At 38.8% G+C, this 17,333-nt stretch overlaps 1 protein-coding gene across 1 annotated transcript in view; it reads left to right on the forward strand.

The window, feature by feature from the left end:
• The window catches only part of AXDND1 (axonemal dynein light chain domain containing 1), a 197,469-nt gene that overhangs the window by 23,562 nt on the left and 156,574 nt on the right, over nt 1-17,333 (forward strand). Inside the window, 1 exon segment of the mRNA XM_017888828.1 lies at nt 6,386-6,506. Within this exon segment, the coding sequence (XP_017744317.1) occupies nt 6,386-6,506 (121 nt within the window).

A 17,333-nucleotide genomic window follows, 5' to 3' on the forward strand; every position in this document is an offset into this window, starting at 1 on the left:
TTCATGACCAAGAACCCAAAAGCAAAAGCAATAAAAGCAAAGATAAATATCTGGGACCTAATTAAACTAAAGAGTGTTTGCACAGCAAAAGGAACAGTCAGCAGAGTAAACAGACAACCCACAGAGTGGGATAAAATCTTTACAATCTATACATCTGACAAAGGACTAATATCCAGAATCTACAATGAACTCAAACAAATCGGTAAGAAAAAAACAAACAATCCCATCAAAAAGTGGGCAAAGGACATGAATAGACAGTTCTCAAAAGAAGATATACAAATCGGCAACAGACATATGAAAAAATGCTCAACATCACTACTGATCAGGGAAATGCAAATCAAAACCACAATGCAATACCACCTTACTCCTGCAAGAATAGCCATAATCAAAAAATCAAAATCAGATGTTGCCATGGATGTGGTGATTGGGAAACACTCTACACTGCTGGTGGGAATGTAAACTAATACAGCCTCTATGGAAAACAGTGCAGAGGTTCCTTAAAGAACCAAAAGTAGAACTACCATTTGATCCAGCAATCCCACTACTGGGTATCTACCCAGAGGAAAAGAAGTCATTATTCAAAAAAGATACTTGCACACGCATGTTCATAGCAGCACAATTCACAATTGCAAAATCGTAGCACCAACCCAAATGGCCATCAATCAATGAGTGTATACAAAAAACTGTGCGCGTTCTCTCTCTCTCTATATATATGTATATGATGGAATACTACTCAGTCATAAAAGGAATGAATTAATGGTATTTGCAGTAACCTGGATGAGACTGGAGATCATTATTCTAAGTGAAGTAACTCAGGAATGGAAAACCAAACATTGTATGTTCTCACAGATACATGGGAGTTAAGCTATGAGGATGCAAAGGCATAAGAATAATACACTTTGGGGACTTCAGGGAAAGAGTAGGAGGGGATGAGGGATAAAAGACCACAAATATGGTGCAGTGTATACTACTTGGGTGATGGGTGCACCAAAATCTCACAAATCACCACTAAAGAACTTACTTATGTAACCAGATGTCACCTGTACCCCAATAACTTATGGAAAATAAAATAAAATAAAATTAGGAAATAAATAAGTAAATAATAAAATAAAAAAAGAGAAGACACAGAAACAAATGATAAAAGAATGTTTATGGCCAGGCGCGGTGACTCACACCTGTAATCCCAGCACTTCGGGAGGCCAAGGCAGGTGGATCACCTGAGGTCGGGAGTTCGAGACCAGCCTGACCAACATGGAGAAACACTTTCTCTACTAAAATACAAAATTAGCCGGGTGTGGTGCCACATGCCTGTAATCCCAGCTACTTGGGAGGCTGAGGTAGGAGAATCGCTTGAACCTGGGAGGCAGAGGTTGTGGCGAGCTGAGATTGCACCATTGCACTCCAGCCTGGGCAACAAAAGCAAAACTCTGTCTCAAAAAAAAAAAGAAGAATGTCTGCCTATTTCAGTAAATTTTACTTCATAGATTAGCTAGATATTAAAATTTTCCCAAGTTTTTCCAAAATACATTTCACAGTTGGGTAGCCAAACCAGTATCTAATCTAAGAACACACATTACATCTTTTTTTATGTCTCTGTTAATACAGCCTATTCCTGTGCTTTCTAAAAAACTGTTTGAAGAGTGAATTTTTTAAATGTCAAGAAAACCAAAAGTGCCCAAAATCGAAATTCAAAATATATTTTACTTTTATTCTATTTTATTCTTTATTAGTATAATATGATTTGGCTGTGTCCCCACCCAAATCTCATCTTAAATATTAGCTCCCATAATTCCCACATGTTGTGGGAGGGACCTGGTGGGAAATAATTGAATCGTGGGAGTGGTTTCCCTGTACTGTTCTTGTGGTAGTGATTAAGTCTCAAGAGACCTGATTGTTTAATAAGGGGAAAACCCTTTTGCTTGGCTTCCATTCTCTCTTTGCCTGCCCCTATGTAAGACATGCCTTTCACCTTCCACCATGATTGTGAGGCTTCCCCAGCCACATGGAACTGTGAGTCCATTAAGCCTCTTTTCCTTTATAAATTATTCAGTCTTGGGGCTGGGTGAGGTGGCTCACGCCTGTAATCCCAGCACTTTGGGAGGCTGAGGCAGGCAGATCAGGAGGTCAAGAGATAGAGACCATCCTGGCCAATGTGGTGAAACCCCATCTCTACTAAAATACAAAATTAACTGGGCATGGTGGTGTGCACCTGTAGTCCCAGCTACTCAAGAGGCTGAATCAGGAGAATGGCTAGAACCTGGGAGGCGGAGGTTGCAGTGAGCCAACATCGTGCCACTGCACTCCAGCCTGGCGACAGAGCAAGACTCTGTCTCAAAAAAAAAAAAAAAAAAAAAAAAAAAAAATTACCCAGTATACACAGTATTGGGTATGTCTTTATCAGCAGCATGAAAATGGACTAATACATAACATGAGATACTTTATTCAATTTTTGCCTATTCTATATACTACTTTTTTCTGTATTATAACTTTCTTATTTTTCAAGGTGACTTCTATACTTAGTCTTCTATCCTTATACCTTCAATCCTACTTTCCACCCTCATTATAAGCTGATGATCTTGCTTTCTAAAAAGTAGAAGCAAACAGAAGAGAACTTAAGCCGTCACCCCCACATCTGTCCACCCACCGGCATCTGTGCTTATATATTCTATTTTCCTTTTTGTTAACTATGGTCTGCTCCTTTCTAAGGCCAATCTCTTGTTTGTATACTTTCATATACCCTGTTACTTACTTGAGAAACTTTCAGCAAACGTTCCTTCTCTTTTTTACATCATTAATTTTTCCCTCTCTAGCTGATTAATCCCATCAGTATGCAAATATGCTATAATTACTCCCATCTTAAAAAACACAAACAAAAATGTCCCAGGTTTCTTAGAACTACACATTCCCTTCCTGCTATGGTCCTTTTTCTCTGCTCTCCTTACAGGAAATCTCTACAAAAAGTTGTCATACTAATTGTCTTCGTTGTTTCTTCTCTTGCCATTATCACTTGTGTCTCATCCCTACCATGGCACTAAATGGCACTTGACAAAGTCACCTCTGACCTTCATATTGCTAAATCCAATGGTCAATTCTCATTTCACTTGCCTTACTAGCAGCATTTGTCACAATGGACCAGTTAATCTTACTTGAAACAGTGTCTTTCAGTATATGGTCAACTGTTAAACAATGTAGGGGTTAGAGACACCAAAACCCACAGTCAAAAACCTACGTATAAATTTTGATGCCTCCAAAACTTAACCACTAGTAGTCTATGGTTGGCTGGAAACCTTACCGATAAACAGTCAATTTACACATATTTTGCATGTTATATATATATTATATAATATATTCTCACAATAAAGTAAGCTAGAGAAAAGAAAATACTAAGAAAATCATAAGAAAAAAATACATTTATAGTACTGTACTGTATTTATTGATACTGTACATTTACATCATCTGTTTACGAGACGAACTGTCTGTCTAAAATGGTGGGCAACCACAACTGCAGACCTGAATCTATAGTACATATCAAGTGTTTAATTTTTCTTGTGACATCATGACTCTTCTCTGCTTCTTGGGAGTACTTTCAGCATCACCACTGACACTTTGTATAGGTACCATGGTGTTATTCAAGGTTTATGTTACTGTACTAAACATGATGAAAATTACAGGAAAACTGGGAGAGATCACTTTTTACTACAATACACAATTGACTGGAGGGACAAAGTACTCATGCAGTGATGATTACATTACATGGTATTTTATTTTTTGAGACAGAGTCTCGCTCTGTTGCCCAGGCTGGAGTGCAGTGGTGCAATCTTGGCTCACTGCAGCCTCTGCCTCCCGAGTTCAAGCGATTTTGCTGCCTCAGCCTCCAGAGTAGCTGGGATTACAGGCATGTGCCACCACATCTGACCTCATGTGATCCACCTGCCTCAGCCTCCCAAAGTGCTGGGATTACAGGCATGAGCCACCGCCCCCAGCCTACATGGTGTTTTAAGTGGATACTTGAGCTCACTGCAATAGCAGCAGAAGGTGGCTACAAAAGTATTACAGTAATACAGTAAGTACTATAGTTAATTTTATGCAACTATGATATAATACTGTTTACATTACTCTTGACTATGGATGTGCCATGTGTGGTCTGTAAGCGTTTGTGTAAGTTTTGATAAATTTTAACTTTTTATAATAGATTAGTATACATTTTATGGTAGTAAATGATAAAATAGACCAGTATCTACATGTATTTTATCTATTCATGACATTGCTAACTTTTCTTCATTTTTTGATGTTTCTAGGCTATGTTCATCTGTGAGCTTTTGGTCTTTTTTTTTTTTTTTTTTTTTTTTGAGATAGAGTCTCTCTCTGTTGCCCAGGCTGGAGTGCAGTGGCATAATCTCGGCTCACTGCAACCTCCACCTCCTGGGTTCAAGCAATTCTCCTGCCTCAGCCTCCTGAGTAACTGGGAGTATAGGCATCCGTCACCACGCCCAGCTAATTTTTGTATTTTTAGTAGAGATGAGGTTCCACCATGTTGGCCAGGCTGGTCTCGAGCTCCCACCTCAGATGATCCCCCTGCCTCCGCCTTCCAAAGTGCTGTGATTATAGGTGTGAGCCCCCACACCTGGCTTAGCTTTTTCAAGTTGTCACAAATCTCCAAAAAATGTTCAAATATGTTTATTGAACAAAATCCTTGCATCCCCAGGATAAGTCCCACTTAATCATGGTGTATTATCTTTTTGATATGTTGTTGGATTTGCTTTGCTAGTATTTTGTTGGGATTTTTGCATCTATGTTCATCCATGATATTGGCTTATAGTTTTCTTTTTTGTTGTTGTGTCTTTGTCTGGTTTTGATATCAAAATAATGTTGGCCTTGCAGAATCAGTTAAGAAGAATTCCCTCCTCTTCAATTTTTTGGAATCATTTGAGAAGAATTGGTGTTTATTCTTTCTAAGTTGTGTACAATTCAGCAGTAAAGCCATTTGGTCTTGGGCTTTGCTTTGTTGGGAGACTGTTTTTTAAATTATACTTTAAGTTCTGGGATACATGTGCAGAACATGCAGGTTTGTTAAATAGCTATACTTCCCTCTTAGCACTGTGTTTGCATTATCCCATAGGCCTTGTGCTTCATTTGTTTCAAGACATACATGTGCCTTGGTGATTTACTGCACTCATTAATCCATCATCTAGGTTTCAAGTCCTGCATGTATTGCAGGATCTGGCCAGCAGTCCGCAATGCAAAGGGGCTCTTTGTTCCCAGGCGGATTGGCAGGTCTGGAAATAATAGACACACAGATAGTGAAAGCTGGGTCCAGGGGGGTCACCGCCTTCTAGTCCCCCAGTGCCGCCAATGCACTGGATATACAAGCATTTATTATTAAGTTTAGTGAGGGCGGGGATAGGTTAATGAGGGATTTAGGGTCATTTGATTATGAGGTGAGAGGGTCACATGGGGATGAAGTAAGTCTTTAACATAACATCTGTATGCAGAAGTACAGTATACAGGGGTAAAAATTTACAATATAGTGTGTGCCTCAGTAATTTCTAACAGAGCCTTAAAACAGAAACACAGTCTTTCCATAACTTATGATTAGCAAGATATTAATCAGCAGTCACAGTTGCAGCAAAAGCTGGTTACAAACAATCCATAGAAACAGGACATGAAACTAGACAACTGGTTAGACCAGAAATTCTCAGAAGGGAGTATGCCTTAACCCTAAAGAGACCTAGAAGAGCCATGGCAAGATGAGGGTGTTTGTAGCCCTATCTTATCCATATGGACAGGTGCCCCCCTATGCGTCCATTTATAGGCTCTCCACGAGGGTCACATTCCATTCCCAAAACTATGAACATCTGCTCTTCTGGGATAGGAATCTTGGTACTGTGAAACCTCCCTGACTGCACGTCCATTCATAGGCTCTCTGCAGGGGGAAGCACATCATGCACCGTTGGCTCATTCTGGCAGTCCAACCTGGCATTGTCTTTACACAATCCTGCATGCAATTTTGTATTTACAATAATCAGGAGCATTTCATCTTTTATTCCATAGCAATAGTTTCAGGGGGTCTCCCTACACGCTTGGATTAGGTATTTGTCATAATGTTCTCCCTCCCTTTGCCTCCCAACCCCCAACAGGCCCGATATGTGATGTTCCCCTTCCCGTGTCCATGTGTTTACACTGTTCAACTCCCACTTATGAATGAGAACATGCGGTATTTGGTTTTCTGTTCTTGTGTTAGTTTGCTGAAAATGATGGTTTCCAGCTTCATCCATGTCCCTGCAAAGGACATGAACTCATCCTTTTTTATGGCTGCATAGTATTATATATGTGTCTATATTGTTAGTACAAATTAAATGAAGCTGTTTCTTAATTGTTTTTATAGAATGGTAGAAGAATATCATGACTTATATACATTACAAAGAGAAAGGATGGAGAATGATATGAAACAGTTAATGGCAGAAAGAGATATCTGGAGCTCAGCCACATATGAATTGGCCCTAAAGGTTAGTTCATCTGGATTCACAACTCACACTTCTTTTTTGACTAAAGATACATTCTACAGTTTTAAAATTTGTTTTGTTTTGTTTTGTTTTTTTAAACAGAGTCTTACTCACTCTGTTGCCTAGGCTGGAGTGCAGTGGTGTGATCGTGGCTCACTGCAACCTCTGCCTCTTGGATTCAAGCAGTACTCCCTCCTCAGCCTCCTGAGTAGCTGGAATTACAGGAATGAGCTACCATGCCTGGCCCGTTTTGCTGTTTTCAATAATCTAGACAAAGACTCAAAAAAATGAGGATGTATATTTATTGATGTATAATGTAACTTTTGTGGGCTTTGAAAAGGAAAAGTTGATTTCTTCTTTTTATTCTTGCATTTGTTGGGTACCTAGCTATTACACAATTAAGGGGGTCTTTTTTTTTTTTTTTTTTTTTTTTTTTTTTTAAGGCCAGTAATCTATGAGAATAGACAAGTGTTCTTTTTCTGTTGTTTGGGACATGTTTTAAAATTTCAACTTCAGGCGGGCGTTGGGTGGCTCGAAGCCTGTAATCCCAGCACTTTGGAAAGGCCGAGAGGGCGGGGATCACGAGGGTCAGGAGATTCGAGACCATCACTGGCTTAACACGGTGAAACCCCATCCCTACTAAAAATACAAAAAACTAGCCGGGCGAGGTTGGCGGGCGCTGTTGCCCAGCTACTCGGGAGGCTGGACGGCAGGAGAATGGCGTGATAGACGAGATGAACCTGGCAGGCGGGGAGCTTGCGTGAGCTGAGATCCGGCCACCGCACTCCAGCCTGGTGACAGAGCATAAGACTCCGTCTTAAAAAAAAAAAAAAAAAAAATATTCAACTTCAATTTATACTAATAATAAAGTAGGAAAGGAGGTTCTTCTTTTCATACAAGATGACCATATTTGGATCACTGGATATCACACTCTGATTCTTTTTTTAAAAAAAAAAACAAAAAAACCAAACAGGGTCTCACTCTGTTGCCCAGGCTGGAGTGTAGTGGTAAGTGGTGCAATCACAACTCACTGTAGCCTCAACCTCCTGGGCTCAAGCAATTCTCCCACCTCAGCCTCTTGAGTAGCTGGGACTACAGGTGTGCACCACCACTCCTGGCTAATTTTTAATTTTTTGTAGAGATGGGATTTCTCTGTGTTGCCCTGGCTAGTCTTGAACTCCTAGGCTTAAATCATCCTCCTGCCTCAACCTCTCAAAGTGCTGGGATTACATGCATGAGCCACTGTGCCTGATTCTGTTATTTGGTACACAAGATGACAAATGAATTCAAATATGGTACTCTGTGGGCCATTATAGTAATACTTTAGGGAAATAACAGTCACATGATATTTCTAAAATGTTTACTTGTTGGTTGCCTATTCTGACAACTGGGACTTCTAGGTACAGTAAATTTTGATCCTCAAAAGATTAAAAAATGAGTTTAGTTAAATTGGTTCACTGGTCTACTGGTGGCAGGTCACAGGGTTCTCCATGGAGATATACTGCATTAATGCATTAATACATCTGATCGGAGCTCTGTATTAAGCCTGCCATATGTAGTAGTTTGTCAGTTATTTGGAAGAAAATGTAGAACGCATCCCTGTCAAGTGTCCTAAAGCTGGAGAGAAAGCTAATACACTAGATGGTGTAATCAAGACTTGTTTATTTAGGAAAGTTCATTTGCTTACTAGAGGTAATTATTAGAAATCTAGATCATTACTGGGGACATGCTAGAGGCATTTCCATTCAAGAGAGGAGAAAGGATTTCTGCTGTCACCGGAGGCCCTAATTCAGTAATAACATGCAAATAAAATCGAGAGATATAACTACTTATAGGAAGCAGCAAAATCTCTTTAAAAGAGTTTTTCCCACTGATTTCTTTAGCAAAAATTCCCAGTACATTGTTGAATAGAAGTGGTAAAAGTGAATATTCCTGTTCTCAGTCTTACGGGGAAGACATTCTGCTTTCACCATTAAGTACAACATTTACTGTAGGCTTTCATACGTTCCCTTCAATTTTTCATTTGTTTAGAGTTTAATCATAAATAGGTGGTGTATTTAGTCAAAGATATTTTCTGTGTCAATTGAGATTACTACATCTTGATTTCCTTTTACTTTATTAACATATTACATTGTTTTTAACACTTTTATTGAAGTACAATTGATATACAGAAAAAACAAATCCATACATGTTTACTATATTCAGTTTGACACTGAACATTTACATACACTCATGATACCCTCATGACAATCAAGGTAATAAACATATCCACATTAACTGTTTATATTTATTTTATTAATTAATTAATTTTAAATTTTATTTTAGATTCAGGGGTACATGTGCAGGATAGCTACATGGATATACTGTGTAAATCATAAGGTTTGGGCTTCCAGTGAGCCCATCACCCAAATAGTGAACATTGTATCCAATATGTAAATAGTCAACTGTTGGTCCTTTCCTACCCTCCCCACTTTTGGAGTCACCAGTGTCTATTATTTTCATCCTGTGTCCATGTTTACCCATTGTTTAGTTCCCACTTACTAGTGAGAACATGCAGTATTTGATTTTCTGTTTCTGAGTTTTTTCACTTAAGATAATGGCCTCCAGCTCCATCCATGTTCTGCAAAGTACATCGTTTCATTCTCTTTTATGGCTGCATAATATTCCATGGTATATACCACATTTTCTTTATCCAGTTAATCATTGAAGGACACTTTTGTTGATTCCATGATTTTGCTATTATAAATAGTGCTGGAATAAACATGTAAGTGCAGGTGTCTTTTTGATTAAATGATTTCTTTTCCTTTGGGTATATAACCACTAGTGGGATTGTTGGGTCAAATGGTAGTTTCATATTTAGTTCTTTGAGAAATCTCCATACTGTTTTCCATAGGGTTGAACTAATTTACATCCCCACCATCAGTATATAAACGCTCCCTTTTCTCTGCATCCTCACCAACATCTGTTTTTATTTTTTACTTTTTAATAATGGCCATTCTGACTGGTGTGAGATGGTATCTCATTATGGTCAAAATCACTATTATTTCCTGATAATGCAATTATCTACCCAGCAAAGTTAAATTTAAATATTATTTGAATTAATTAGCCTTTAATAATGTTGCGAATATAAGATAAATATATAATTTTTTAACAAACATTGGGCAAATAATGCAATTTTCTACCCAGAAAAAAATAAATTTAAACATTATTTGAATTATTTAGCCTTTAATAAGGTTGATGAATACAAGATAAATACAAAAAAAACCCAACATGTTACCTATATACCAATAATAAGCATTAGAAATGCAAAGAGGGAATAAATTTTATAAAAGGGATAAGACCTATATCTTGAAAATGCTAAAACCATACTAAAGACCTTGAAAACTAAAAGGAGAGCTGTACAGCATATCACTGGTTGAGAACAATAATCAATAGATGTCAATTCTCTCCAAATTAATCTTTAAATTTGATATAATTCCACTGAAAATCTCAATAACAATTTTATTTTTAGGAATTGGCAAGTTGATTATAAAACCCATTTGGAAGAATCTGAATATGAGAATAATAGAACATTTTAAAAGAAGGTTAATAAAAATAACTTGTACTTTTAGACATCAGAATGTATTATAAAGTCAAAGTAACTGAGAAAATGTGTTACTTGTGTTAGAATAGATAAATACAACAGAACAGAATAGAAAGGTCAGAAATAGACTCACCTAAATATGGGATATTCAAATTGGGTTGGCACAATTGATTATTCAATTGTTAAAAAATTTAGATCTCGGCTGGGCGTGATGGCCAATGTCTATAATCCCAGCACTTTGGGAGGCCAAGGCAAGTGAATCACTTGAAGTCAGGAGCTCGAGACCAGCCTGGCCAACATGGTGGAACCCAGTCTCTACTAAAAATACAAAAGTTCACTGGGCGTGTTGGCGGGTGCCTGTAATCCCATCTACTCAGGAGGCTGAGGCACGAGAATCACTTGAACCTGGGAGGTGGAGGTTGCAGTGAGCCGAGGTCACACCATTGCACTCCAGCCTGGGCAACAGTGAGACTTCATCTCAAAAAACAAAACAAAACAAATTTAGATCCCTACCTCATTAAAAGATACCTAAAAGTAAATCCCAGAAGGGAATAATTAAATGTTAAAAACAATGTAATTATAAACAGAAGAAATTACATGAGAATTTTCAAAAAAATAGTAGCTTTAGTGACATATAATTCACCCAATTAAAGTGTAAAATTATATGTTTTTTAGCATGTTCACAGAACTGTGAAACCATCACCACAACCAATCTGAAAACTTCTTCATCACCCTCAAAAGAAACTCCATACATTTTAGCAGTCGCTTCTCATTACCCGCAACCCATTCAACTTACGTAATCATTAATGTACTTTCTTTCCTATCCAGGGTACATCTTAGAATTTAATGCATTCATATAATTTGTAAAGATCACATATGTGTACTTAGGATAGACATCATCTAAAATATTTGTCTTTTCTTTATGGTAGATACATTCGATTTACCCTTTTCTAGCTATTTTAGAATGTGCAATAGATTGTTGAAAACTGTAGTCAGTCTACCTATCTAACACTAGGACTTATTTCTTCTGTTAAATCGTATACTTGTACGCATTAATCAACCTCTCTTTATCTTCTCTCTCTCCTACCCTTCCTGGCCTCTGGTAACCATGACTCTACTCTCTATCTTCATGTGATTCACTCTTTTAGCTCCCACATGTGGGTACTTGCAATATTTGTCTTTCTGTGATATGGCTTATTTCACTTAACAAAATGACCTCAGTTTCATCCATGTGGCTGCAAATGATAGGATTTTATTCTTTTTCAGTGGCTGAATAATATTGCATTGGGTTTATATACTGTGTTTTCTTTATTCGTTCATTTGTTGGTGGGCACTTAGGTTGATTTCATATATTGGGTATTGTGAATAGTGCTGGTATCTTTTGATATATTGATTTTCTTTCTTTGGGATATGTACCCAGTAGTGGAATTAATTGCTGGATTATATGGTAGTTCTAGTTTTAGTTTTTTGAGGAATCTCCATAATGTTCTCCACAGTGGCTATACTAATTTACATTCCCACCAACAGTGTACAAGTGGAGACAAAAGTGACTACATGTTGAATGCTAATGTGCCATGTTGACTTCTGATTAGCCCCAGTCAAGTGATGCCTCCTGATTTCTATTTACTTTTCTCAGTGTAAGAACAGAACAGTCTTGATGTTATCACACAAATTATAAGGCCATGATGCTTACAGTATTCTTGCCTGTTCTGGAGGGTTGCTTTCATGTTGCACAAAACAAGCATACCCTTTCTTTATGATATATAAGCCTTGGCCGGGCGCGGTGGCTCAAGCCTGTAATCCCAGCACTTTGGGAGGCCGAGACGGGCGGATCACGAGGTCAGGAGATCGAGATCATCCTGGCGAACACAGTGAAACCCCGTCTCTACTAAAAAATACAAAAAACTAGCCGGGCGAGGTGGCGGGCGCCTGTAGTCCCAGCCACTCGGGAGGCTGAGGCAGGAGAATGGCGTGAACCTGGGAGGCAGAGCTTGCAGTGAGCTGAGATCCGGCCACTGCACTCCAGCCTGGGCGACAGAGCGAGACTCCATCTCAAAAAAATAAATAAATAAAAGATATATAAGCCTTGAGCCTGGGGAGTAACAGTGCAGAGATCTACCTGTCTTGTGGCTCCCCAAGACCATGCTTCTGTTAGTTTCCCCAATAAAACACCCTTTACCCACAAACTGAATTTGTCTGCCTTGGTTTTTGGTTTCTCAGCTCCTTCAGCATTTGGAAACTTCCTTGCATATACGGCCCTTTTATAGAACAGTTCTCCTTTCTCCACATCTTTGCAAGCATCTGTGTTGCCTGTTTTTTAATACAATCCATTTTAACTGGGGTGAGATGATATCTCATCATAGTTTTGATTTGCATTTCTTTGGTGATTACTGATGTTGAGCAGTTTTTCACATACCTGTTGGCCATTTGTATGTCTTCTTTGGAGAAATATCCAGATCTTTTGCCCATTTTAAAATCAGATTATCTCCTTTTTTTTTTTTTTTTTTGTTAGCTGCTTATAAATTCTGGTTATAACTCCCTTGTCAGATGGGTAGTTTGCAAATATTTTCTCTATCTCTGTGGGTTTTCTCTTCACTTTGTTGATTGTTTCCTTTACTGTGCAGAAGGTTTGTAGCTTGATGTAATTGCTTTTTCTTTCTTTTTGCTTTGGTTGCCTGTGCTTTTGAGGTCTTACATGGAAAATCTTTGCCAAAACCAACATCCTAGCGTGTTTTCCCCAATGTTTTCTTCAAGGAGTTTTAGTTTCAGGTCTTAGATTTAAGTCTTTAATCCATTTTGCTTTGATTTTTGTATATGATGAGAAATAGGGGGCCTAGTTTTATTGTTGCGTTGGTCTGTATGTCTGCTTTTATGCCATTACCATGCTGATTTGTTTACTATGGCTTTTTAGTAAATTTTGAAGTCAGGTAGTGTGATGCCTCCTGCTTTGTTCTTTTTGCACAAGATTGCTTTGGTTATTTGGGGCCTTTTGTGGTTCCATATAGATTTTAGGGTTAAAAAAAATTCTGTGAAGAATGTCATTGGTATTTTAAGAGGACTTGCATTGAATCTGCAAATTTCTTTGGGTCATATTGCCATTTAACAATATTAGTTCTTCCAATCCGTAAGCATGGAATATATTTCCATTTTTTATGTCTTTTTTTAATCAGAGTTTTATAGTGTTCCTTGTATAGATCTTTTTACTTCTTTTCCAAATTTAGGTATTTTATATTATTTATGGCTATTTTAAATAAAACTGCCTTCTTGATTTCATCTCCAGAGTGTTTGCAGTTGGTATATATAAATCCTACTGATATTTGTATGATTTTGTATCCTTGAAATTTATTGAATTTGTCTTTCATTTCTAACAGCTTTTTTGGTGGAGTCTTTAGGTTTTTTAAAGTATAAGATTATCTCTTTTGTGAACAGGGCTAATTTGATTTCTTTATTTTCAATTTGCACGCCTGTTATTTCTTTCTCTTGCCTAATTGCTCTGCCCAGGACTTCCAGGAGTAAAAGTGGTGAAAATGGGCATCCTTGTCTTATTCTAGATCTTAGAGGAAAGGCCTTTAATTTTTCCCCATTCAGTACAATGTTAACTGTGGGTTTGCCATATATGGCTTTCTTTTATTTTGAGGTATGTTTCTTCTATACTAAATTTGATGAGGGTTTTTTTTTTTATCATAAAGGGATGTTGAGTGTTAAGTGCTTTTTCAGCTTCTATTGAAATGATGCTGTGCTTCTTGTTCTTGGTTCTGTTAATGAGATGTATGACATTTGTTGATGTGCACATGTTGAACCATCCTCATATCCCTGAGATGAATCCCACTTGATCATGGTGAATGATCTTCTTAAATGTGTTGTTGAATTTGGTTTGCTTATATTTTGTTAAGGATTTTTACATCTATGTTCATCCATGATATTGGCCTGTAGTTTTCTTTTTTTTGTTGTGCTCTTGTCTGGTTTTGATATCAGGGTAATGCCTCATGAGTTTGGAAGTATTCCTTCCTGTTCAAATTTTTTGAAGAGTTTATGTTGAATTAATATTAGTTCTTCTTCAAATATTTGGTGGAATTCAACTATGAAGCCATTAGGTCCTGGGATTTTCTTTGATGGGAGACTTTGTGTTATGCCTTTGATCGTATTACTTGTTATTGGTATATTGAGGTTTTCTTTTTTTCTTTTTTCTTTTTTTTTTTCCTTTTTCCCCCAGTCTGGAGTATAGTGGTGCAATCTTGGCTCACTGCAACCTCCATTTCCCAGGTTCAAGCAATTTTCGTATCTCAGCCTCCTGAGTTGCTGGGATTACAGGTGCCCGTCACCACACCCGATGAATTTTTGTATTTTTAGTACAGACAGGGTTTCACCATGTTAGCCAGGCTGGTCTTGAACTCCTGACCTTAAGTGATCTGCCTGCCTCAGCCTCCCAAGGTGCTGGGATTACAGGCATGAGCCACCATGTCTAGCCCTAGGTTTTCCAATTTATTCATGTATAGTTGTTATAAGTCTCTAATGTTACTTTGTATTCCTGTGGTCTCAGTTGTTACATCTCCTTTTTCATTTCTTACTTTATTTGGGTATCCTTCCTTCCTTCCTTCCTTCCTCCCTCCCTCCCTCCCTCCCTCCCTTCCTTCCTTTCTTCCTTCCTTCCTTCTTTATTCTTTTTTTTTTTTTGAGATAGAGTCTCACTCTGTCGTCCAGGCTGTAGTGTAGTGGGGTGTTGTGATCTCAGCTCACTGCAGCCGCAGCTTCCTGAGTAGCTGGGCATACAGATGTGCACCACCATGCCTGGCTAATTTTTGTATTTTTAGTAGAGATGGGATTTTACCATGTTGGCCAGGCTGGTCTTAAACTCTTGGCCTCAAGTGATCTACCCACCTCGGCCTGCAAATTACAGGTGTGGGCCACTGGGCCTGGCCCTTTATCTTTTTTCTTATTTAGTCTAGCTAAAGCTTTATTGATTTTGCTTATCTTTTCAAAAAACCAACTTTTTAGTTGGGTGTAGTGGCTCACGCCTGTTATCCTAGCACTTTGGGAGGTCAGGGTAGGTGGATCACCTGAGGTCAGGAGTTCGACACCAGCCTGGCCAACATGGTAAAACTCTCTTTCTACTAAAAATACAAAAAATTAGCCAGGCATGGTGGCAGGTGCCTGTAATCCTGGCTACTTGGGAAGCTGAGGCAGGAGAATCACTTGAATCTGGGAGGCAGAGGTTGCAGTGAGCCAAGATTGCGCCATTGCACTCCAGCCTGGGCAACAAGAACGAAATTCCATAAAAAAAAAAAAAAAAAAAAACCCACTAACTTTTCATTTCATTGATTCTTTGTATTTATTATCTCAATTTTATTTGTTTTTGCTGTTATCTGTATTATTTCTTTCCTTCTACTAATTTTAGGTTTGGTTTGTTCTTGCTTTTCTAGTTCCTTGGGGTGCATTGTTAGATTATTTCCCATCTTTCTATCATTTTGATATAGGAATTTATTGTTATAAACTTATCTCTTCATACTGCCTTTACTGTATCCCATAGATTTTTGTATGCTGGATTTACATTTTCATTTATTTCAAGACAATTTTCCATTTTGTTCTTGATTTCTACATTGACCATTGGTCATTCTGGAAAATGTTATTTAATTTCCATGTGTTTATGAAGTATCCAAGATTCCTCCTGTTATCGATTTCAAGTTTTATTCCATCATTGTGGTCAGAAAAAATACTTGATATGATTTCTACTTTTTGAATTTCTTCAGACTTGTTTTGTGGCCTAAGATATGGTATATTCTAGAGAATGTTTCATCGGCTAACAAAAAGAATGTATATTCCTTAACAGATAGGTGAAATGTTCTGTAAATGTCAGTTAGGCCTATTAGGTCCAGTGTGTCGTTTAACTCCATTTTTTTTTTTTGTTGATTTCTTGTCTGTCCATTACTGAAAAGGGTGTTAAAATCCCTTACTATTATTATATTACATTTTGTCTCTCCCCCCTCTTTTTTTTTCTTTGAGATGAAGTCTCACTCCGTTGCCCAGGCTGGAGTGCAGTAGTGCAGTCTCGGCTCACTGCAATCTCCGCCTCCTGGGTTCAAATAATTCTCCTGCCTCAGTCTCCCTAGCAGCTGGGATTACACGTACCTGCCACCACACCTGGCTAATTTTTGTATTTTTAGTAGAGACAGGGTTTCACCATGTTGGCCAGGCTGGTCTCGAACTCCTGACCTCAAGTAATCTGCCCACCTCAGTCCCAAAGTGCTGGGATTACAGGCGTGAGCCAGTGTGCCTGGCCATCTCTCCCTTTGTATCTGTTAATGTTTGCTTTATATAGTTTGGAGCTCCAGTGTTGGGTGTATAATTGTTACTGATTTGTTTTTCTAAGACCACCAGAGCAAGCACAAAAGAACCAGAGAGTAGGCAAGGCTAGGAGCAAAACTGCAAATTTATTTTTGGTCACCCAGCTTCAGGGAAGAAGGTGTAGAGGGTGAGGTCTGTCGGCCTCCGGCAAAGGAGGCCGAAGAGAGTTGCCCGGTGGAGCTCTCGGACGAAGTTCCTGATGCAGTCCTGACAGGAGTGGGAGCTGAGGAAGTTCACGCGGCGCGCTCGCCGGGAGCGGCTTTTCTGGGAGTGGGAGGGCAATAGGCCGGGCACGGGCGTGTCGGGGGGCGTTCCGTAGGTGCGACCAGGTAAATCTTGGTCTCTTCGGATTGACGTCACCTGGCGCATGCCCGGTTGATCTGCACCTTCCCGGGCGCCGGCTGCATTTTCGCGCGCACAGGAAAAGTTGGTGATGAAGAACCCGGAAGTGCGCCATCTTGCCTCCGTTCGTCCAAACAGTCCAACCTTTTATTGATAATAGTGATAAGGGGCGCCGTGGTCTGTCTGGCTACTTCCTGCTGTTAAGGGGCGTCGTTAAGGTCGGGGCCTATGGTTGGTATTTGGACGTACGGATGAAGAAGCATTTGGTTGAAGGTGACGCGAGTGATTTCTTGAATCTTGGCACGGAGAAATTTGATCAAAATGGGGGCGAAACATAAAATAAGGCACAGTATTAGTATAGGAATGAGGAATGGAAGCATTTGTTGGAATATGGGCAAAACCCAGAAGGATGGTCCTGGCAAGGTTGGGGTATTAAGGTTCTGTATTTCAGTTTTTATTTTATTGAGGGTTTGAATGTTAGTGTCTACTAGGCCTGACTCGTTAACATAATAGCAGCACTCTTCTCCAAGGAAGAGACAAGTGCCTCCTTTTTCAGCTGTAAG

The sequence above is a fragment of the Rhinopithecus bieti genome, unplaced genomic scaffold (genome assembly GCF_001698545.2).
Source record: "Rhinopithecus bieti isolate Rb0 unplaced genomic scaffold, ASM169854v2 scaffold_15676, whole genome shotgun sequence".
Lineage (NCBI taxonomy): Eukaryota > Metazoa > Chordata > Mammalia > Primates > Cercopithecidae > Rhinopithecus > Rhinopithecus bieti.